General features: G+C 43.9%; 1 protein-coding gene across 1 annotated transcript in view; it reads right to left on the minus strand.

The window, feature by feature from the left end:
• CACNA1I (calcium voltage-gated channel subunit alpha1 I) overlaps positions 1-24,265 on the minus strand; it is a 170,538-nt gene that overhangs the window by 119,053 nt on the left and 27,220 nt on the right. The window contains exon 4 of the mRNA XM_044679111.1: positions 3,923-4,020. Coding sequence (XP_044535046.1) covers positions 3,923-4,020 — 98 coding nt within the window. The remainder of the gene's footprint in view (positions 1-3,922; positions 4,021-24,265) is intronic.

Here is a 24,265-nt window from a genome sequence, read left to right on the forward strand (position 1 = left end):
GGTTTAAAAACAAAAATGAGGCAGTAGCAAAACAAAAAAAAAATTAGGGGCAGCTAAGTGGCTTAGTGGATTGAGAACCAGGCCTAGAGACTGGAAGTCCTGGATTCCGGTCTGGCCTCAGACACTTCCTACTTGTGTGACCCTGGACAAGTCACTTAACCCCCATTACCTAGCCCTTACTGCACGTCTGCCTTAGAACCAATACAGGGTATTGATCCTAAGACAGAAGACAAGGGTTTAAAAAAAGATACTGGAGTGGTTTGCCATGTTCTTCTCTAGCTCATTGCAGAGATGAGAAAACTGAAGTAAACAGAGGTAAGTGACTTGCCTGGGGTCACACAGCTATTAAGTATCTAAGGCCAGATCTGAGCTCCAGCCCCAGTGCCCTATCCACTGTGCCACCTATCTGCTCTCCCAAAATCACCTTGTATTCATGCTTCATATGCTTATCTGTATCTCTACTACAGTCCTTCCTCTACGAGAATGAATGGAAGCTCTCTGAGGGAAAGTGCTGTTTCCTCCTTTGTCTTGGTATCTCCTACCCCAATGCTTCACCTGAAACCCAGCAGGTTCTTAATAAATGCTGGCTGGCTGGTTGGTTAATGGGTTTCTGTAATGAATTTCTAAGAGGAAAAGACAAATAAGGGAGGAAAGAGGCATATCCTAGTCTGAAGGTTATCCTACCTACTTTCCAGGAGGGCACTCAGACTCTGGTAATTAGATTGCTGCCTGGTAAATACCGCTTTTAAGAAACATTCCTAATAGTCTACTTTTCAGTGTATATTTAGCTTTTTAATAGTGTCCTTCTTTCTCCAAGGGTCAAGTGATAATACCAGAATGTTTGCTTCCCATTCCCCACTGATTTCTGGGACTGACTCTAATGTAAAATAGTAAATCGTGGGCAGAAATCAACAGTGAAAGAGGCAGCCAGTATGTAGTAGTGGTTAAGAATGTTGGGGGAAGGCGAATCGGGGACAGATAACAAAAACTCCTCGAGGTCTGTAAGCAGAGGCTGGCTGCCAGAGGAGAGATCCTGGTTCAGGTATGAGGCAGATTAGGTGCCCTCGGAGGGCCCTGGCAGCTTGGGAATGGTGGGGTTTCTCTCCTTCTGGTGCCATCATAGTATTTTAAGTCACTTTCATTTATCTGGCAGATGCCAACCACATCCATCCCTGTACAAGAATTCTGGGTCAGGCTTGTAGCAAATAGACATGAAGCACCTTTGCAAGGGATGAGCATAAAAGGGAGAGTGGGGCATCAAAGTGAGGGGGCCGGCTGGGAGTCCAAAGACCTGGTTGTTGGGTCTAGCTTTGATATTCACTAGCGTTAGGACTGTGGGCAAGTTTGATCTGCAGAAGTGATGACTCAGAACACCCAGGTTCAAATCCTGCTTCTCTTTCTCATTGCTTCTATGACCTTCGGCAACTCGTTTCATCTCCTTCTCTTTAAAGTGACGAGGTTGAGCTGGGTGACCTCCAGGTTCCCTTCTACACTAGGATTCTGAGAATTGATCCAAAAGCTAACAGCACTGAGGAAATGTCACTCGTCAGGGGCCTGGGAAAGGACTGGGCCTGCTGAAATGAAGGCTCAAGTCACAAGGGCATGGGTTTGAGTTTGGATGCAGACATATCCTAGCCCTGTGAGTGTGAAAAGGTCACTCTTCCTGTGCCTCAGTTTCTTTACCTGTGAAATGGAGGTAATCCTACATGCATTATCTCACTCACAAAGTCTGCATCAGGAAAGCACAAAAGGCTGGCAAAAAGGTGAGTTATTTTATAATTACCTTCTAAAGCTCCATCTGGGAAACCAATAGGATGAGCAAAGCCTGGGGCGCAACAGAGAACAAATAGGCAGGAGGGGTCTTTGGACCCATAAAACCTGAGCTCTATTCCTGAATTTATCACCTATTTGCTATGGGAGAGTAGATAAACCATATGCCCTGCCTAAGCCTCAGTTTCCTCATTTTTTAAATGAGGGAGTCAGACTTTTGATTTTGAGATCCCTTCCATATTTAACATTGTCTTTTCTAAGTCCCCTCCCAGCTCTGATATTCTCTGTTCTAAGTCTTCTCCCAACTCTGACTCCCTGTTCTAAGTTCCCCTCCCAATTCTGGCATTCTTTAATCTAATACCTTATGCTCTCATGTCTCTCCAAGCGTGGATAACCTTTGATGCGATGAAATGGGTTACTGAAAGGATCTTTCACCATAGCCACTGGTGACTCCCCCACTGCCTCTGGTTGCCCTCTGGCCTTCCAGAGGGCTTTTGGGATGGGAGCTATTCTAGGGAGAAAGAGCTTGGGAAGAACGAGCTGGGAAAGAGAGATGGATTATTTTGCCTCTGGCCTCTTGCAACGAATGTCCTAGTTTCTTATTAAAGAACCCAAAAGTGCCTTTCATACTTAAATGGCTGGATTAGCAGTTGGAGGGATTACTGGCAGCCGCAAAAGTCCAGAATCCTAGAGCTGGAAAGAACCAGAATAATCATTAAATCCAATGATCTCATTGACAGAGGAGGAAACTAAGGCCAGAGAAAGGGAAGCGACTTGCCCAAGGTCACACAGTGGGAGCCAGAATCCAATACTACACAGCAGAGATGCAATAATGGAAAGACTTTTATCTGGGGACTAAAACAGTCATGCCATGAGAATAGGATTATGATCATAGTTATAAGATCTTCGTTTGAATCCTATCATTGACACAACTGTTTAACCTTGGACAACTTTCTTCCCCTCACTGATGCCCTCACAGGGCTGCCTCGGTTTCCTCCTCTGCCAATGAGAAGGTAGGACCTAAGGGCCACAGGTCTAGATCCAAGATCCTCTGAGTCTTGTCCTTACCTTGAAGGGCTGAGGGAGATGCAGCCTGGGAGAAGGACACAGCAAAAAGGCAACCCTGATGATAGCAGCCCAAGCAGCGTCATCGCCAAGCATGGTCCAGAGCAGCTTAGAGTCACTTCTGGAAGGCAGGGCTCTGGCCACTGGTGCCCCCTTCACCCCATGTACATTATAGCTCTGCTCCTCCTTCCTGAGGCCCAGGCACTTCTGACAAGCATTTTGACATCCACTCCACGTGAACAAGCATCACTAGGCAGCCACTACACACCCAGACCCAAAGCTTGCAGGGGAGCAGCCACAAAGAACCAGAGGAAGAAACCTCTCTTCTCAGAAACCAACAACCTGGGGCTCTGTAGCTGGAGATAATGGCTTCTGAATGCATCTAGAGTCTCTATGCCCTGCTGTCTCTACCACCCGTTATCCCTAACAGCTAAGTCTCTGTTTTCATGTGTCTATGACTATGTGTCTGGTCCTCTCCAGCTCTAAATCTCTGATCCTATTATCATCTAGTCCCAGGCAGTCTGTTTACCCTTCAAAGCTGTCTTCCTTTGAGACTGGTCAACACATATATGGGGGGTGGGGTGGGATATGTGTCTATACTCCTGGAGGAAGACTGGGATGTCCTCTCCTCATCAATCCAGGTTCCCCTTCATAGCCATACTTCAACCATTTTTGTCCCTCAGCCAGAGCCTCAGTTTCCTCTTTAGTAAAACTGGAGGACTGACTTCAGAAATCCCTCCCAACTCTAAATCTTTGACATTCCAACAACTTCCAACACACACAGGTATTTTTTTAAGTTTGTTTCTTCTGAAGTCTTTTGGAGTTGGCCCCTACCAGACTCTGACACTCAATGGCCATCAGTCGCCAGAGACCATTCATCCAAGTGACTCGATTTGCCCAACCCAATAGCAGTGCCAATAAAGCTAAATAGGTTGATGAATTCCCTATGCAGCCACATCTTTACATGGCACAGAATGGGAGTTTAATATACCCCCTGTTCAGCATTGGGAAGGGCTATTTCTTCCCAGTCTTGTTTGTTTGGAGAGTTGAGGCAGGGAAAGTAAGAGTCAGCCTGGGGATGACTTACTGGGCACTCGGTTGATGGCTTTGAGGGGCCTCAGGACTCGGACTGTGCGGATAGCTGACAGGTTGATGTTCTGAAGGTCCAGGGAATATTCAACCATCCTGCAGGGAAAGATGGAGAGACAGAGTGAGGTCAGAGAACAAGGGAGTAGAATAGGGTTATGCTATTGGAAAAGAGCCTCAGATATCATCTAGGCCACACCAACCACAACCCTGCTAAAGATAACAAAATGAAAACCCAAAATGGGAAATGATTGATCTAAGATCACACAAATGGTGAGTAGCTGAACCAGGACTAAAACCCAAATCTTTTGCCTCCCAATTACATTCCTTCATCATCATCATTTTTGTTATTCAATCATCTTCTGTCATATCCAACTCTTTGTGACACCATTTGGGATTTTCTTGGCAAAAATACCAGAGTGGTTTAGCCATTTCCTTCTCCGGCTCATTTTATAGATGAAGAAACTGAGGTAAACAGGGTGAAGGGACTTGCCTAGAGTCACATAACAGGTAACGTAAGAGTTATTTTTATCTCCATTTTATAGATGAGAAAACTGAGGCAGGGGACAGTTAAGTGACTTGTTCCAAAGTCATAATGATTTGTCTGAGTCTAGTTTTGAACTTGGGTTTTCCTGACTCTAGATCCAGTGCTCTACCCATTATGACTACCTGCCTGCAGAGAAGGGGAGAACTACCCTAATAACTGATAGAGCTCATTGAATATATTCCAGAGGTAGAATTGCTTAATGGTTAGAGGGCTGGCCTCCAAGTCAGTATGACCAAGTTCAAGTCTTGTCAGATCCTAGAGATATAACTTAACCTCTCAGGGCCCCAGGTAACAACTCTCCAAGACTATAAGTGACAGAGAAGGTATGAACCTACATTGGTAGAGGACATTTCCACACTGGGAGTTCCTTATATTGATGAAATCCCAGGTCTGCAACCTGCCCACACTACCCTGCCCCCCAAGCACAAGATCGACCCAACTTAAAGTCTGCCCTCCAAAACCTTATGATATAAAGGGAGTTGGGGGGAAGGAAGGGGATTGGGGAAGAGGGGGTTGAGGACACAAATAAACACAATGGAATTGCTGATGCCCCATGTGACCCTGGATAGGTCAGTTCGCCATTGTTCAAGATTCTAGAAAATTCCCTAAGATGCAGAGAGAAGGGGTTAACATACCTTGGTAGAGAGTTTTCTCATCTGGGAGTACTCTATGCCAATTAAATCGTGGGGCCAGTCCCTATCACTGTCCCTAAAAATGCTGGGAGAAATTGGAACTGAAGAACTTGAAGGAACCTTCCTTAGACCAGCCAGTCCCATTTTAAAGGTGAAGAGAGGGGACTTGTTCAAGGTCACCTAAACAGGAAACTGCAGAGTCTGGATTGGAACCCAGGTCCTCTGACTCCCAGATCTCCTATCCACCATCATTATCTGGTCTGATTCCCTCTGTCACCTTGTCCACAAATAGAGCCCAAAAGGCTGTCCTATCCGTCACCAAATGGTTTAATCTCTGACAAATGTGCACGGTTTCCTCAGAGATGTGGGGAGAGGTCTGTTTGGGGGCACTTCTTGCTATCTAAGGAGAACCCATGAGCTAATTGGTGGCCTGGAGTATACTCCTGGTCCCTGAAGCCTCTGAAACTGGATTGGCATCCAAACATTTAGCAAGAAAACATTAGCAAGAAACAGACAAGCGGGCTCTTTGGCCGCGCTCTTGGTGTGGTGCCAGACGCCAATGCAGCAGCTCAGTCTTGTTTAAGATAGGTTCAGATTTGGATCAGTCTATTGTCTGCTGAGCATCATGCCCTGGGGGCCTTGACTGAGGTCCTAAATTAAGCCTGCCCCAGCTGTTGACCCCAGGTAAGCAAAGCCAACTGGCTTTCACTCAATTGTCTGCACTAGCAGGGAGGAAAAGAGGCCGGAACTGACCAGAGGAGGGTCTCCAGCCTGCTTGAGCTCAGTGGACAAAGGCACACAGCAAGGCTTATACCTCTTGCGTACCCCTGGCCCAACTTCAGCCTGTCCAGCTGGAGAGCTCGGTGCAGACTGGCACAAGGAACCCTCTGCATCCACCTTCCAACTCAAATCACAAAAAAGATCTGTTGGGGAATTTGTCACCTTCATAGGATGCTAGGTCTAGAGGCTATCCGCTTTATTTTACAAATGGGAAAACTGAGGCTCAGGGAGTTGAAGTGACTTACCAGGGTCACATAGATGGTAAATATTAGAGGCACGATTTGAATCCAGCTCCTCTCATTCAGAGGATTCTAGATCAAGAGCTGGCAAGGACTTCGGAGGCCACCTTACATCTTCATCTTACATATAAGGAAATGAGGGAGGCCCAGGAGGGATCGGTGTTGGCCCAAGGTAACACGGGTAGGAAACATCCTAGCTAGGATTTGAACCCAGCCTCTGATTCTATGCCCAGGGCTCTTTCTCCTCTCCCATGCTGTCTGATAGGATCAGAAATCTAGAGCTAGAGGGGGCCTCGGAAGCCATCTAGTTCATGTGCTTCATTTTAGAGGAAAATGAGGCCCAGAGAGGGAAAGGGGTTTGTTCAAGGTCACACAGTCTGTTATTGCCAGAACCTGAGCTAGAATTATTCTGCTCTCTTGGATTTCTACAAGCCTTTTTATAACAACCCAACACCAGTCTCCCCAGCTGGAAGGAGCTGAGGCCAGGCCAAAGGGACACAAGGGATGTGAGCATCTCTGTCTTTCAGCTCCAAAGAAAGGCAGAAGTACATGGGCTATGCTTATGTCAGCTTATATGTTCTTCTCCATGCCACAGGGGTATGGGCATGGCAGGGATAATTGTTCCCATTGTATGGAGGAGGAAACTGAGACTCAGGGAGAGTGCATTTCCCCAGTGGCAGCAGAGACACTAAAAGCCAGCTCTCCTGACTCCAATCCTGGGAAGGTTTTCTACAGGCACTAGGTGCCATGATAGCTGCTGGTGACTTAAGAATTTGCTTTTTAAGGCCCTCGGGTTAAAGATAACAGAAAAATTGATCTAGAGCTGGAAGGGACCTTGGAGGCCATTAAGACAGAAGATCAAAGGAGACTTACTAATCAAAGAGCATGGATTGTGAGCCAGAAGAAACCTTAGCCTCCAGGTAATCCTGATACAGAACCTGAGGGCCATCATGGTGAGGCAGACAGCCCAAGGCTACACAGGGAAGACTCTAGGTGTGGGCAGGCAATCTAGTAGCAGCCTGCATATGGCAATCTCAGGTCAGGGAGAAATGTATCTGAAATGGGCCTGCCATTGTGCTATGCAAGGAAAAGGTCTTCCCTCAGTTTTCTCTAAATAACCTCAAGAGCAGAAACAGTCCTAAAAACAGGTTTTAGAATTAACACAAGTATCAGTTCTGAGGCAGAAGAGCAGTAATGGGCCAGGAAATAGAGGTTAAGTGACTTGCCCAGGATCACACAGCTAAGAAGTATCTGAGGTCACATTTGAACCCAGGTCCTGTCTCCAGGCCTGGCTCTCTATCCACTGAGCTACCCCCCTTAATCACAGTGTTAATAGATTTAAAACAATTACAGTAATAACAAAGAAAAAATAAAGACAGCAGTTAATAAAGCTGATTTTTCTGAGAGCAGCTAGGAGTGTGCTCACATTTTGAAGATTTGAAGATGGAAGGGACCCTAGAGACCACTGAATCCCATATTTTACAGATTAAGAAACTGAGGCTGGGGGCAGCTGGGTAGCTCAGTGGATTGAGAGCCAGGCCTAGAGACGGGAGGTCCTAGGTTCAAATCTGGCCTCACACACTTCCCAGCTGTGTGACCCTGGGCAAGTCACTTGACCCCCATTGCCTACCCTTACCACTCTTCTGCCTTGGAACCAATACACAGTATTGACTCCAAGACAGAAGGTAAGGGTTTTAAAAAAAAGAAACTGAGGCTGAAAGAGGTGAAATGCCTTTCCCAAGTTCACACAGGTAGCAGTCTTCTAAAACGGGTCCCTAAGGCAAGGACCTCCAAGTTCAGCATTCCATCCACTACACCAGCTTCTCCAAGCCAGACAAAGATAACGACCCACCAGGTGGCAATGAGGCAGAACACGTGTGTTCCGATACTCTTCCTTGGCGGGGCAGGGAATTCCCAAAAGGAATTTGTCTTCTTCCAGTAAAATGTATAATTAGACCAACTGAATTTGAGGTTTGTCTGTATTCCTTAACATCTTAGATCTTACTAGCATAGTAGCCTAGGGAGAAGTGATCATACAAACTTAAATTTTGCTATAGGTTATTTCAAAAAACAACCCTCACCTTCTGTCTTAAAATCAACACTAAGTATTGGTTCTAAGGTAAAAGAGCAGTAAGGGCTAAGCAATGGGTGTTAACTGACTTGCCCAGTCACTTAACTGGGAAGTATCTGAGACCAAATTTGAACGCAGGACCTCCCATCTCCAGGATTGACTCTTTATCCACTGAATCCTGTAGCTGCCCTTTACTGCAGGTTATGAAGGGGGAAACAGGGAATGGTTTGACACATTGACACACAAACAGGCCTTTGTTTGGGGGAGCATTGATGACAAAGATTTCAGAGAAAAGCTAGATCCCTATGGTCTAACATTTGACAGAGTGAAGTCAGTCAGAGGGATAGAAGTTCTCAAGAACACAACATTCTGTGATAAAAAAGATACAATTCTGAAGGGGGGGAAGGGTTAGGTGGAACATCCACCAATGTGGATGCACAAGGAACTCTTTTATTAATTTAGTTTTTTTTAACACTTTACTTTCTATCCTAGTAATAAATCTACCACAGAAGGGCAAGGGCTGACTTTTCAGAAAGAGAAAATCTCTGTCTCTAGCTATCACTCTCATCTATAAATTATTTTTAATCCAACTCTTATTAGGCAAATTCCATGTGCCAGATACTATGTTTGGGGCAAGAGATACAAAGACAAAAAATACTCCATAGTCTTCACTCCCAAGAGGTTTGGGAGAGTGGCAAGCAGGAAAAGAATACAAATGTACCTAAAATAGTAAGTGTGACAACATGTACAAGTACTCATAGTGCAGAATTTCAAGAGGGAGAGAGGGTAGATAACTGCGGATTTAGGAAAGTCCTCCTATAGGAGGCAGTAAATGAGCTTTGCTTGAAAAGACTCCAGAGAATTCATGAAGTAGGAAGATAAAAAGAAAATGTTGCAGGCAACTAGGTAGCACAATAGATAAAGCCACAGGTCTGGAGTTGGGAGGACCTGGGTTCAAGTCTTGCCTCAGATACTTCCTAGCTATGTGACCCTGGGTAAGTCACTTTGCCTTAACTCAACCCCAATTGCCCTGCCTTTACCACTCTTCTGCTTTGGAACTGATACTTGAATCAGTTCTAAGACAGAAGAGGAAAGGAAGGGAAAAAATGACTTTTGTGGCAGCCAACAACTTATGCTCATTGAAAGTTCCAGGTATCTTCCCCAACATGATTTCTTCTAATTTGTAGAATCCCAGAAACCCAGGATTTAGAACTGAAAGGAAACCTAGAGATCATCAGGTCTAACCCCTTCTTCTTAACAGATAAAGGACCATAGAGGGAAAACAATACTCATCCAAGGTCGTTCAGCTAGTAAGTAGCAAAAGTGGGATTTGAAACCAGATCCTCTGATTGCAAACAATCAAATGCTTTTTTCCATGACCAGCAATAGTATAGAATGGCAAACAACAAATATTGAATGTTCATAAGGTTCTAGGTACTGTACTAAATGGTAGGGACTCAGAGAAAGGTAGAAACAATCCCTGCCCTCAAGGAGCTTGTGCTCTAATGTAGGAGACAACTTGTAAATAACTAGGTAGAATTATAGATAGATAGATAGATAGATAGATAGATAGATAGATAGATAGATAGATATATGGATATATGGATATATGGATATATGGATATGGATATGGATATATAGATATAGATATAGATATAGATATAGATATAGATATAGATATAGATNTTCCCCAACATGATTTCTTCTAATTTGTAGAATCCCAGAAACCCAGGATTTAGAACTGAAAGGAAACCTAGAGATCATCAGGTCTAACCCCTTCTTCTTAACAGATAAAGGAACTAAAGACCATAGAGGGAAAACAATACTCATCCAAGGTCGTTCAGCTAGTAAGTAGCAAAAGTGGGATTTGAAACCAGATCCTCTGATTGCAAACAATCAAATGCTTTTTTCCATGACCAGCAATAGTATAGAATGGCAAACAACAAATATTGAATGCTCATAAGGTTCTAGGTACTGTACTAAATGATAGGGACTCAGAGAAAGGTAGAAACAATCCCTGCCCTCAAGGAGCTTGTGCTCTAATGTAGGAGACAACTTGTAAATAACTAGGTAGAATTATAGATAGATAGATAGATAGATAGATAGATAGATAGATAGATAGATAGATATGGATATATGGATATATGGATATATGGATATATGGATATGGATATGGATATAGATATAGATATGGATATGGATATAGATATAGATATAGATATAGATATAGATATAGATATAGATATAGATGCTCATTGATTCAGAACTAGAAGGAATCTCAGATGACTTGACCAAGATCACATGGATGAATCATAAGATTTTAAACCTTCAGAGCCAGAAGAGACCTCAGGGATTATGTAATCCAACCCCTTCATTCTAGAGAAGAGGAAAATGAGGACTAGAAAGGAAGGTGACTGGCCAAGGTCACAAATATAAGCAGCAGAGCCAAATTTGCCAGGTCTACCATTGAGCTCAAATCATATAGACCAACTCCCTAATTTTGCAGACAAGAAAAATGATGCCCAGGGCAGGGAAGCAATTTGTCCAATTCAATTCTGAAAATGTTCCTTTGAGTTCTAGGTCATTTCTAATTCTCATCTTCCCCAAGTTCCTCTGAGTCACAGAGAAGTCTCTCCTGCCTTATTTCCACCAGCCCATCAGCCTTTGGTGCCCACAGAAAGGCCTCCTGGACCCTAATCCTGCCAATCCATCAGCCTTCCTTGCCCTCCCCCAGCTCAGCAGGTGCCTATCTCTACCTGCCACGCAGAAGTTGGTATGAAATGATAGATTTCCCAACACACGGAGGGAAACCTGTCCAACTGTTGGGAGCGCTCTCCCCCTCCTCCCACGACTCCAGCGCTCGTGTGTAAGAGTAATTGAGTGAAATAATTCTTTTCCTGAAATGCAGCCGCCTTGATCTATCCCCCAGAACTGTCGCAGGCATGCAGGCACACACCAAACCCAAGGGGAGGTCGGAGGGAGCTCAAGAAAAGGGGGGAGGGGAAGAAGGGAAGGAGGGAGGCAGGCAGGCAGAGTCTGACACTGTGGGGGATTTCATGTGGGGATCAGAATATTCATTTTCATATATATGAAGAAAGCCAAACACTGGAGGCATCTGGGGAGCCAGAGTGTGGCGGCAACAATATGGAGGAGGGGCAGGCAACAGTGGCAGCTGTGGGAGGGAAGGAGGGAGGTACAGGCTGGCTGACAGACAGACCGACGGACAGGCTGACAATAAAGACAGAGAAGACAGACAATTCTCATTCTCCAGCAGAAACTCAGACTTACAGACACCCCGAATGCCAGGGCTGCAAAGAACTGAGCACAGACTGTTACAACTCTAATAAACCTTGGTACATACAGAGTGAAAGGGCCTTAGGACATAGTGTTGCCGCTGGAACAAACCTTAGGACACAGTGTAACCGCTGGAGAGGACCTTAAAAGCTAGAATGTTACCTCTGAGGGAAAAAACCAAACAAACAACAATGCTAGAATTGGGAGGGACCTTCAGTCTGGGCTCTGTAGACTTGCTTTAAGATTCTGAGGACTCTATTTTGATGTGATTTATTCCCTTTCTAATCCTGTGTCATTTAAAAACATGATCCTAAGGAGGGATCCACAGACTTCAGCAGCCTCCAAAGGCATCCATGCCATGGAAAAAGTTGAGAGCCACTGGACAAGGTCAATCGCTTCATTTTACAGAAAGAGAAACCGAGGCCTGGGAGAGAAAAGAACTCATCTATAGAGTGAAAGCCATCAGCTCCATACAAGTAGGGTTGCTTAGGCTGAAGGAACCTGAGATCAATGGGGCTGGGGAAACAGCTCTGGGATCTCCAGAGATATCAGTAATGGGGGAGCAGTGTTCCCCGTCTTCTCTCTCTATCCCTCCTTCTCAAACCAAGTATGCCAGCATCCTTACTGGGCACATCTGCATATTTGTCCTTCTCTGCCTATTCTTTCAGTTTCTCACCCACACACAGTTCCCAGGCGCTGTGTCTCCCGGACACACATGCACTCACACACCCACACACCAGGCAGACACATGGCCTGTCTCTCTTCTCTCCTCCTTCTATCTCACCCTAACTTTGATCAGCTTTCTCACAAGCGTAGGGCCAGTGGCTTCCCAGGGAGGCGTTGTGGGTTTGGGGTTGTTGGGTTTGGGGTGGGGGTGAGGGGTGGGGAGAAGAGCTGGGTCATGGAAAGATGGCAGGAACCCCAAAGAGCAGCTTAGCTTGGAAGGAGGAATGAGAATATTTGTGAAGTCAGAAAATTGGGTCTTCTGACCCTCCTCCACTCAGCCTTCCCCTCTCCACACTCTTCTCTCAGAACCTCCACCTTCTTCTCTTTAAGACCAACCCACCCACCCAATGGGGCCCTAGACTCTTTGATTACCCCCAGGCTCCTTAGCTAGGAGAAAAAGGGGAAACTTAACTCGTGCTCACTGACTAACCCACGTCTGGTCACATAAACCTTGGTTATAGGACCAGACGGCTTTTTTCTAGGATTAACGGGGTGGCCGTGTATATGTAGAAAATGAATGAAGTATGTAGGAGTAGATAAGGAGAATGAGGGAGGAAAACAGGCCGAGATAGAAAGACAGTATTTATTAAGCACTAACTATATACCTAGCACTGGGCTAAGCACTGAGTATACAAGTCATGCAAGCAAGGCAGAACGGCCCTTGAGGAGCTTACATCATACAGAGGAGAGCAGGAAAGGAAGGAAGGGGTGAGACTGTGGTTTAGAGAAGGTGGCTGGGAAGCGAGAGAACAGGCTGGTTCTGGGTCAGATAAGGTGAAAAAGCTCATCTGTCAGAGAACTAGCTGTGTGACTCAGGGCAAATCACTTTACGCTGGTTGCCTCAATTTCCTCATCTGTAAAATGAGCTAAAGAAGGAAGTGGCAAACCACTCTGGTATCTTAGCTAAGAAAACCCCAGACGGAGTCACAAAGACATGACTGAAAATGACTCAAAAGCAACAACATCAGAGCCCAGGATGGTCTGAGAGGCAAGTTCCTATGAGAATGTGGGGATGATGACCCCAGATTGAGGAGATGTGTTTTGGTATATGTGTATTGTGGATATTTGTGTATTGTGGATAAGTATATATATTTAGGCTCATAGATTTAGAGCTAGAAGGGGTCTTGGAGATCATCCAGTACATTCTCCCCATTTTACAGATCAGAAGACTGAGGCTCAGAGGTAACATAATTTGGCCAAAGTCACACAGCTAGTAAAGCCTGAGTCAGCTCTCATTGTCCTGTTCAGATCCCCTCCATCCTTTAAAGTTTAGCTTGTCCCAAATCCCCAGGAAGAATGTACGTCACCCCAGCCCACAGGAATCCAGCTTTCCTTCCTCTGAGCTGTCATAGTCTTGCCTGTCACGACCCATTATTCAAATCCCACTAAATCCTAGGGGCAACTCAAATCAGGAAGCCAGCTCTTTGGGGCACTTTTAACAAAGGCTTGAGCACTTCTTCAACCTCATTGGTTAAGTGAAGAGGTTGGCTTAGAGAGTCTCACAGGAGGGCTCTTAGAGCTCTCATATTTGAGGATTTGAGACTCCCTAGGAGGCCATCAGCTTATTCTGCAATGTGGCAAATCTGGTTTCCTTTGAAACTAAGCTCCAGCATCACTTTCTTGAGGAAGCTCTTCCTAAGCCCTTCCTACTTTCACTTCCCCTTCAAGATAATCTTTTGTCCATTTTGTTTAAATGCTGTATACCAGGGTAGATCAACTTCCTCGTCAGAACGTAAGTTCCTTGAGGGCAGGGCCTCTGAGTTTTGCCTTCATGTCCCAGGTACATCCACAGCACAGAACCTGACACATTGGAGGGGCTTAAGAAAGGCTGGTTGGTTGATTCCAATATATGAAGGGCTGTCCTGAGGAAGAGAGATAGCCTTGCTCTGCTTGGCCCAAGAGGTCAGAACAAAAAAGCATGGATGAAAGTTACAGGGAAGTCCATTTAGATTTGATGTCAGGAAAAGCTTTCTATCCATGCCAGCTGGACTAAAGTTACTACTTTGGGCAGGAGAGGAGCTTTCTTCACTGGAGCTATTCAAACACTGCTCATGGAAATACTTTTCTAGGATCAGAAGATCCTAGGGGTAGAGACAGAAGGGACCCCCAAGTACTGGGCTTCATTTTTACTGTTTCTTCATTTTAAAGATGAGAAAACTGAGGTCTAGAGAAGTTAAATGACAAGGGCAAGGTGATACAGGTAGGAAGTAGATTCGTACCTAGATTTGAACCCAAACCCTCAGTCACCAGAGCCAGCCTTCCTTCCATGTCAGTTCAACTGGATGAGGTCTAAAATCCCTCTCAGCTCTAAGATTCTGTGATTCTGAAAAGTTTCTGGAACTCATCCAGTGGGCTCCCTTTCCTTAGTCATAACTACTGAAAACATTTATGCAGCCTTCTTGTACCTGGCTCGCCTGGTTCCCAGTAGTTAATCTGACCTATTTCAAAATGTATTTTTCATTCCTCCTCTTTGCAGAGCTTGTAAACTCCCTGAGGGCAGAGACTGCATGAGTTCTCTTGCCCACCCCCCCAAACACACACACACATCTGCCTTGTACCATGACCCAAGCAAGAATGGGAAATGAATAGACTGGAAGACAATTAGAGGATCCTAGCATTTGGAGCTGAATGGGGCCATAGAACAAGAGCTAACACTTATATGAAAACATAAAATTTTCAGTGTTTTGCTAACATATTTCGGAATTAGAGGACTGAGTTCCAATCTTACCTCCATTACTTGTCTATGTGACCTTGGGCAAGTCACTTGACCACTCTGGGCCTCAGTTTTCCCATCTATAAAAGGAAGGGTTGGATTCAGTGACCTCTAAGGTACAGGTCAGGTCTTTGAGCTATTGGTCTAGGATCCTTAATCTATAAATTCAAGTAATTAGGCCAGGCAGCCTCTAAGGTCAGTTCCAGATCTAAGTCTATGAAGCCCTGGAAGGGGAGCTGTCACAGTTCCACAGTGGGTGGGCAGCTGGCTTCCCTAGCTAGGGCTATAAGAACAAGAAGGATGAGGGATGAGCTATGACATCTCTGAGGCATGGCCAGGGGCTGTCATCACAGAAAATCAGTTCCTATCCTCTTCTGTATGGCTGCTCAGAACAGGGCAAGCTCAGCATGACAGGAATTCTGGAGGCTTTGGGGACACTGGGGAGGGTGTCATGCCAGAGGGGAAGGGTAGAGACTGAGAACTATGACCCTGGGTACCTCAGCCATCCTCCCAAGCTCAACATCATGAGGTCTCATTCGCATTCCTTCCCATCTTTGGTCATGACCACTCCACGATCCTGGGGTCTAGAATTCTTAGAAATCCAATTTGGGGGCCCTGTTGTTGCTGTTGTTCAGTCATTTTCAGTATTGTCCAACTCTTTGTGACCCCATTTGAGGTTTTCCTGGCAAATATACTGGAGTGGTTTCTTGTATCCTTTTCTAGGTCATTTGACAGATGAAGAAACTGAGGTGACCAGGGTCAAATGGCTTGCCCAGGGTGACAAAGGAACTGAGAACAGATTTGAACTCAGGTCTTCCCAGACCCAGAACCAGTGTTCTATCCACTGCACCATCTTACTGCCTTATTTTGGGGCTCTTAGTAGACTGCTAATGCCAAAGACAAAAATTAGGGATAAGGGAATGAAAAGTAAAGGATGGACCCTGCTGAATAACTTCAATGGACACTGGGTCTCTCTAAAAAACCCAACTGTCAAAAAAAGTCAGAAAAGTTCCAAAATATGGTATGGAAGAAATAACATTGGCTCAAAAATCTGGGTTAAAATATCACTTCTGATTCTCACTTACCCTTGAGACTGAGGGCAAGTCACCTAAACTCCCCAGCCTTGATTTCCTCATCTGTAAACAGAAATCCTCTGAGGTTTCCTCCAACCCCAAATCTGTGATCTTATGGTCCCATGATGCAATATACCAAAATATTAGTAGCAGCACTTTTTGTGTATGCGAGAAATGAACAAGACTATTGTCTAGTAGCTCAGGAAATTACTGAGCAAAACTCATATGTGAATATAAAGGAATATGATCGCACCACACACACAAAAATGACAAGAAGAATTCAGAGAATCATCAGAGAACTTCTATGAACAGATTCAGAGCCAAGAAGACACAATGACAGTATAAAGGAAAACACTAAAAGAAAGCAGAACTTGGACCAATAAAAATCTCCCTTCTCTCAGGACGCTGATGGACTTCAGGCTCAGAATGAATCATTTATCGTCAGGAATCAATCAAAAAGCATTTACTAAGCTTTCACTATGTTAACAAGATACTATGATAAGTCCTTGGGACATAAAGAAAAAGAATAAGCTTTTTAAAAGCTGCTCTTTAATAGGGAGATAAATTTTATAAATGGACAGCTAGATGGTACAGTGGAAAGAGCACTAGGCCTGGTGTCAGGAAGATACATCTTCCTAATTCAAATCTGGCCTCAGACACTTACTATGCCACTCTGGGAAGATCACTCAACCTTATTTACCTCAGTTTCCTCATCTGTAAAATGTGGTAGAGAAGGAAACAGCAAACCACTCCAGTATCTTTGCCAAGAAAATCCCAAATTGGGATCACAAGGAATTGGACATGGCTGAAATGACTGAACAACGATACATACAAGATACATTCAAAGGGACAGCTACATGACACAGTGGGTAGAGCATTGGGCTTGGAATCAGGAATACTCCTCTTCCTGAATTCAAATCTGGCCTCAGACACTTTCTAGCTATGTGACCCTGGGCAAATCACTTAACTTGTTTGCCTCACCTGTAAAATGAGATGGAGAAGGAAAGTGACTATTTACTGCTTACAAAAAGAAAAAATACACTTAGAAAAAGAGGTACATTCAGAATAGATGAAAAGTAGTATTTGAACCAAAAGAAGAGGTGGTAGGACTGAGAAATGCCTCCTACAAAACAGGGGGATTCGCTGAGTTTCGAAGGAAACCAGAGATTCTAACAGGCCAAGATGAGGAAAAACACTCCTGTAGGCAGTTAGTGATGCAGGACTGGAGTTCAGGGGAGAGATTAGGACTGGATATATCATTTCAGAAAACTTCTTCATGAAGGTGTGGAACTGAAACTCTGGGAACTGTGAGAAAGGAAAGAGAAGAAGGGGGTCTGAAACGGAACCTTGGAGGACACCCATAGTCAACAGGCATGACAAAGGTGGAGACTGAGCAAAGAAACCTGAGAAAGGCGAGGCAATTAAGAGATGGCTGGTAACTTGGGGAAGTGCAGTTTCAGTTGAATGACAAGTTCAAAAGCCAAGTCACAATGAATTTATTTAAGAAAAGGAAGTAGAAGCATCTAGCACAGGTGTCTTCACCAGAGTTTAACTGAGAAGTGGGGAACAGATGATAGCTAGCAGAGACAGCAGAAAATGGCGAATGGGTTTTTTTAGTAAGATAAGGGAGATTCTGGCAAGCTTATTGGCCCCAGTGAAGAATAAATAGGTGGGGTGAAACTAATGATGAGTAGAGTAGATGAGGAGGATAATGGTGGTAATCTGCCAGAGCAGATAGGAGGGGATTGGATCAAAGGTACCCTTGATAAAGAGAAAGAAAACCTCTTCCTTCATCAGATATTGGAGTGAAGGATGTTGGGGAGGATGTCAGAGGAATGTGACATGGGCAAAAGAGAGATAGCTCTCTAAGAATGGCTTCAGTTTTTTCAGTGAAGTGAGGCAAGATTTTGAGCTAAGAGGAGGCCCTTAGAACACTGAATGTCAGAGCTAGGAGGGGGAGAAACTTAGAATTAAAATGGAAGAGCTCAGAAGCCACCAACCCAGACTTCTCATTTAACAGATGCGGAAAGCAAGGCCCAGAATGAGGACCCAATGTCACCCATTCATAAGAGGCTGAGCAAGGACTAGGATTCACATCCCTTTCCACTATTACCAATAAATGCCTTGATGTAGAGATTGCACTTGGTCCTGGCTAAACAGGCAATGTTTTGAGTCCAATATATGGTGAAACAGAACCTAATAATAAAACCCAACAATGAATCTATGTAACATTTTATAGGTACAGAAACCCTTGCCCACATCAACCCATACCTCAACTCTCAGAGGCATGATTTGAATCCAGCTCTTACCCATCTAATAATAGTAGCCTCCATTTCCATGATTCTTCATGGTTTACAAGGCACTTCTCCCCCTTAAATCATTTGATCCTCACATTATCTTTATGAGGTAGGTGCTATGAGTGTTATTGTCCCCATTTTATAAGTGAGTAAACTGAGGCTGAGAGAACGTTTACTGGATCACACTGCTAGTGTTAAAGGTTGTTAATTGGATAGGATTTAGAACCCAGGTCATTCTGCCTCCAACTCCTCCATTCTATCCACTATCCCAGGCCACATCCTAAGCTAGACTTTCTCTTCTTTGAGCCCTCATGCAGGGTCAGACCTAATGACAGATGGGTAGGTAGATGAAGGAAAGAATCAATCAGTCAACAGACATTTATTAAGCATCTACTATGAATCAGGCACTTGGCTGGATACTGGAGATGAAAGTCAACAAGAAGCAGGCTTGGCCCTCAACTAGCTTGCAGTTAAGGGACACAATAGTAAATATCTAAATAAAGCAACATCCTTCCATCATTAAGTAGCTTCTACACGCCAGGCACTGTGCTAAGCCTTGGGGATAGAGAGGTGGAAATGAACCAGTCCCTGTCCTCAAGAAGCTTACATTCCATTGGGGAGCTAAGTTCTACCCAGAGAAATACGCTAAATAAGCCTAGGGGATGCAAATACAAGGAATGAAACAATTCTTTGTGTCAAGGAGCTGACACGAAATACATATAAGATAATAGGAGGGAGGGGACTCATGAAAGGCCCCACACAGATGAGGGGGGAGCTTTCTCCTCTTCATTTTCTTTTAATATATTCACATGGCATTTGGGACAGCTCAGAATGACAATAGCTATGCAAGCTCACAGTTCAACACACATACACACACACAACTAGTAAGACATTACTCTTAGGAGTGAGAATTTAATTACTAATTACACAGTTACTTCATTGTGAAGCTTCAACTGCTAAAAGGTCTTGGAGTTTAAAGGGAGAAAAAAGCCCCCACCACAGTCTGCCAGATCTAGGGTGCCTAATTGGGTAAGTAATTTGATATTAAAATCATCATTTCTTGCCTGACTTCTCCCCAAGGGGAGCCTGGCTGAATGAAAGCCCAGAGCCCCTGCTCCCATTCCTTGGAGGGTACTCAGAAAGAACCTGCCTACTGGCCTAGATGCCCCATGGGAAAGGGGCAAAGTGGAGCAGTTGGCAGGGCAGGACCCTGGATAGAGCACAGTGAAGCTGGACACCTGGCCATCTAGTTCAATCCCCTTATTTTACAGAAGAACAAACAGAAAGGAGATTCAGAGTGCTCTTCTGAGCAGGCAGCTGAGATGCTTTACAAAGCACTCCTTTGACAATGATATCAGAATTCAAATCAACATTTATTAAGGCCTGTGTTCCAGTGTGGTAGGTCCTTGGACTACCAAGATGAAAATGAAATAGCTTCTGCCTGTGTAATTCAATTTATTTACCTATAAAATGGAGACAATAATCTTTCCCAGTGCTATTGTGGGGATCAAAGATTTAGATTTACCTGTGTTTATAGTAGTCTGCTGAATTGGACTTAATCAGCTACTCGAGAAGCTTCCATTCCATTGAAAAAGAAAATAGTAAGACAAACCTGCCAGGTCTGACCAAGCAGGTGAGACTATATATAAAATACTTTCAAACACATTCCTACGTGATCTTAGACCCGTTCCTTACTCTCTCTGCTTCAAAATGACAAGGCTGGACTAGATTGCCTTCAAGGTTTCTTCCATCTCTAAATATGATCATATGTTCTCTTTGATCCTCACAACAGCACTGTGAGAGATGACTGTCCCCATTTTACAGGTAAATAAATAGAGGTTACACAGATATGCCACTTATATCTCAGAGATCTCTAAACTTGTCTAGATCTTAGCTACCTCATCTGTAAAATGAGGGGGTCAGATAGATTATCTCATAGGTGCCCACCAGCTCTGAACCTCTGACTACCCAAGTGGTCATACTTTAATGAACATGAAGATTCACAAGGGCCTTCTGGAGACAGTGCCTTACCTCATGGAATAAAGCAGGAAGGAGAATGTCAGTACCCTGGCAGGTCAATAAGGAAGAGACCCAGGACCAAGAGAACCCTCTAGTACCACTATCTCAGACGTTTAGGGCTAGAAGGATCTTTAAGATTCTTTAAATCCCATCATTTTGTAGAGAAGGAAACTGAAATCTAAGGGAGGGGATGTGATGGGCTAACACAGGTTAATGGAAGAGCTGGGACTAGAACTCTGCATTGCTAGCTGCTTAAGCCCATTCTCTCAATTCCCTCATGCTGTCCGTCTAAAGATAATGAAACTCTGCTCCCATTATCACTAAAAGTAGTGACTGCTGAAGTCCTGGAAATCATTAGTACTTGAGTTTAGATTTACCTGTGTACAGTAAAGTCATCCAAACAGGAGCTCAATTAAGGTCTGCTGAATGGGACTTAATTAACTTCTCAAGGTCCTCGAGCTAGCTCACTGGGATGTAATAGAATCATAACATTTCAGAGCTTGAAGTGGCCTTAGAACAGAAAATGTTAGAATAAGGATTGTCAGAGCAGGTTGGAGTGGAGGGGGAGGTTAATCTGACAGCATCGAATATCAGAACTTGGAGAAATCTAGAATATTGAATGCTGGAATGTCAAACATCAGACCTAGGAGGGCTCTTACAAACAGAGAAGGTCAGAATTGGGAGAGACCTTCAAAATAGCAACATCAAAAAAAAAATGACAATATCATAGCTGGGAGGACCCTTAGAGATCACCTGATCCATGTGGAACAAGAGGCAGAAATCCTCTCTGAAGACATCCCTAACATGTAGTCATTTGGGCAGCCAGGCAGCACAATGGACAGAGCACAAGGCCTGGAGTCAGAAAGACCTTGGTTCAAATCCAGCCTTGGTTGTGTGATCCTGGGCAAATCATTTAACCCTGTTTGCTCTGATCGACTGGTGAAGGAAGTGGTAAATCACTCCAGTATCTTTGCCAAGAAAACCCAAAGGACACTATAGTCCATGGGGTCACAAAGAGTCAGGCAGAACTGAACAACTGAACCACAACAATTATATAGATATAAATATGTGTATATACGTTGTTGCCTGGTGTCTCCATCATCATATTTTGAGTTTCCTGAGAGCAGGAGCTGGGTTTATTTGTTTTTTTTTCTTTGTATCCTCTGAGCTTAAGGCATGATGTCTGGCATTGATGCTTTGAATGACTGACTGATGCATATATTCTGAGCATAGTACTTTATTATGATTTCTTGGGGTTCTGAGTTAATCATCCTTGCTTTGTTATGTCCTGATAAGTATTTGATGCTTTGCTGAATTGTTTAAGATGTCAAGAATACTGCAGCTGATTTTGCAAGGGATTGCAAAATTGTAAATCCCTAAAAGGAATGTCAAGCCTTCTTCATAGGCTGGGCACTTCTCTAGGGACTAACTGCATAGCCTCTTGAGAAATATAGTTTGGGCTTTCATTGGAAGACTTCTTGATTTGAATTACAGTGGGATTTTTGGGAAAGCTTGTGAAGTTTTGAACCAATGAGACTTTGAATGAGAGAAGAGAGACAGGAGGGGAAAAGCAGATCTTCCCTTCTCCAGTAGCAATAGCAGCAGCTGGGAGTGAAGAGAGAGAAGGAGGCTAGACCAGACTAAAGAAAGCCTAAGCAGCAAATGGTAACAGCATTTGGCATTTGTCCCTCCCTGCCTCCTGGGGAACAAAGAAGAAGAGAGCAGTGGTTATCAGAGGATAAAGATTGCCCTTGGCCATAGAAAGTCACTTATTTAGGATTATGACTCCCTTGAAGTAACTCTGTGGAAGAAAGACAGTGTCTCTCTAAAGATCTGAGAGAGTAATCAAGCTTCTCTTCTCTTCCACCCAAATAGATGGAACTTAAAAGCAAAGTCTCTTATTTTCCGGTGAAGCCTCTTCTTCACTGTAGCAATAATTTTGTTACCCATTTTCTTTGGATGAAAGTTTCTTTACCTTTTTTGTGTCCTGGACCCCTGTGGCAGTTATTCTGGTGAACTCTATGGACCTCTTCTCAGAATTATGTTTCTAAATGCATCAAATAAATTATATAGGATTACAATAGAAACCAATTCTATTGAACTATAGTTATCAAAACTTTTTTTTAAAGTTCCCAGATCTCCGTTCAAGAATCTCTGCTTTCGAGATAAGCCTTTGTTCTCATCGTCTTGCAAGTATGTCTTTACTTGTGCTCAGGAGCGGCACTGACTATTGCTGGAGTTATGTAGCCCATACTGAGTATACTCCATGACAGTTCAGTTTGGTGACTCCAGGCCACCTGGGGGAAAGAATGAGCTAATATTGATTTATTTTTCTATTTCTATTAATAACTCCCTAACTTTCCCAAAAGGCAGACCTTTGGAACCTGGAACTTTTCAGTCTTTGACTAGGCTAACCTGTTTTTCATCTCTGTTGTGTTGAAATTATAGCAGTAGCAGGCATAATGGTGTATCCTTGTCATCTCTGCCATTGCCATTCTCCAGAATGAGGCTGGTGGATTGCTTGAGCTCAGGAGTTCAGACCTATAGGGGATCTAAAGCTGATTGGTTGACTACACCAAATTTGGCACCCATAGAGTGTGCTGCTGTGATTTGTAAGGAGGACATATTAGGCTTTTTAAAGAGAAGCCAACAACCCAAGCCAGAAACAGAACAGACAAAAACTTCTGTCCAATCAGTAGTGGAAATGGTCCCATGAATGGCCATTGAACTTCTAGCCCTGACAGTGACTCAAAATCTAGCTTCCCACCTCAACAGACAAGCCTTGACTTTTGGCACACATAGGTCCTGGTTCTGCCTTCTGGGGCTAAGCAGAATATGTCTAATCCCTACTGCAATTACCACGGGGAGTTAGGAAAGTGAATGAAAAAGCAGAGAGCAGATGAATTGCATCCTATTACTGTGTCATCTTCCTAGTAGCTATTAGAAGTGATATTTATTATTCAGAGGTATTGAAGTAGAGGGGGTGACTCTTTCTGGTGGATAAAACACTGGCCACCATACCAGTGCTTTGGGAAAGCACTGACTTTTCAAAGCATCAATAATGCTTCAGGATACAGAAGGCCATAGTTATCCTGTAGGAGTCTCTCCCAAAACATTTAGTTATGGGATGGTTTCTGTGTGCTCTACCAGTATGCCGATTCTCTGGGAAGGTGGCCAGGGAGGTAAGTGTGATATCTAAGTTCGTGCCCAGCTCTGAAATTCCACGTTCTAAGCTTTCTCCTAGCACTGGTATTTCACATTCTAAGCTCTCTTCCAGCTCTGACATTCTAATTCTGAGCTCCCTCCTGTCTCTGATATTGAGTATTCCAAGAGTTTCCATTTCTAAACCATGTGGCCTATGATTCCTCCCCCAACCTAAGCTTAATGCCAACGGTATGGCAGGGTAGTTAGGTATAAGTTCCCCTCTGCCTATCTAAAGGATTTGGCAGTGCTCAACCTCATCCACCTTTGGTTTATTGGCACACACACACACACACACACACAAATAACAGCATAAATAAAAGTTAAACACCAAGCAGTTAATTACAAGGTAGCTTGGGAGAGAGGTCACGAGTAGGTAGGGAGGATTAGAGAAACTACTCAGAACAATGTTTTTAAACGCATATGATAAAACACATAGGATTAAAAGGCAACTATTTTGAAATATTTATCAAAATCTTTTTTTTGTTTGTTTGTAGACTCCAGATTGAGAATTCCTGCCTGGAAAGACCTGAGTAGGGATATCAGTACCAAACTTGTTGTATGCATTCAATCAACTTTAATCCTTCTGTTGCTCAAAACTCCTGAGCTCAAGCAATCCATCAGTCTCCTCTTCCTTTGATTGGCACACAGTCAAAATTTCCCATAGCCATATGCTGGCCCTTAGGTGGTTTTCCATCCTTTCTCAAGTAGTTTAGCGCCTGGTTCAACATTTTCTTCTTCTCAACTCCTGC

The sequence above is a fragment of the Gracilinanus agilis genome, chromosome 5 (genome assembly GCF_016433145.1).
Source record: "Gracilinanus agilis isolate LMUSP501 chromosome 5, AgileGrace, whole genome shotgun sequence".
Taxonomy (NCBI): domain Eukaryota; kingdom Metazoa; phylum Chordata; class Mammalia; order Didelphimorphia; family Didelphidae; genus Gracilinanus; species Gracilinanus agilis.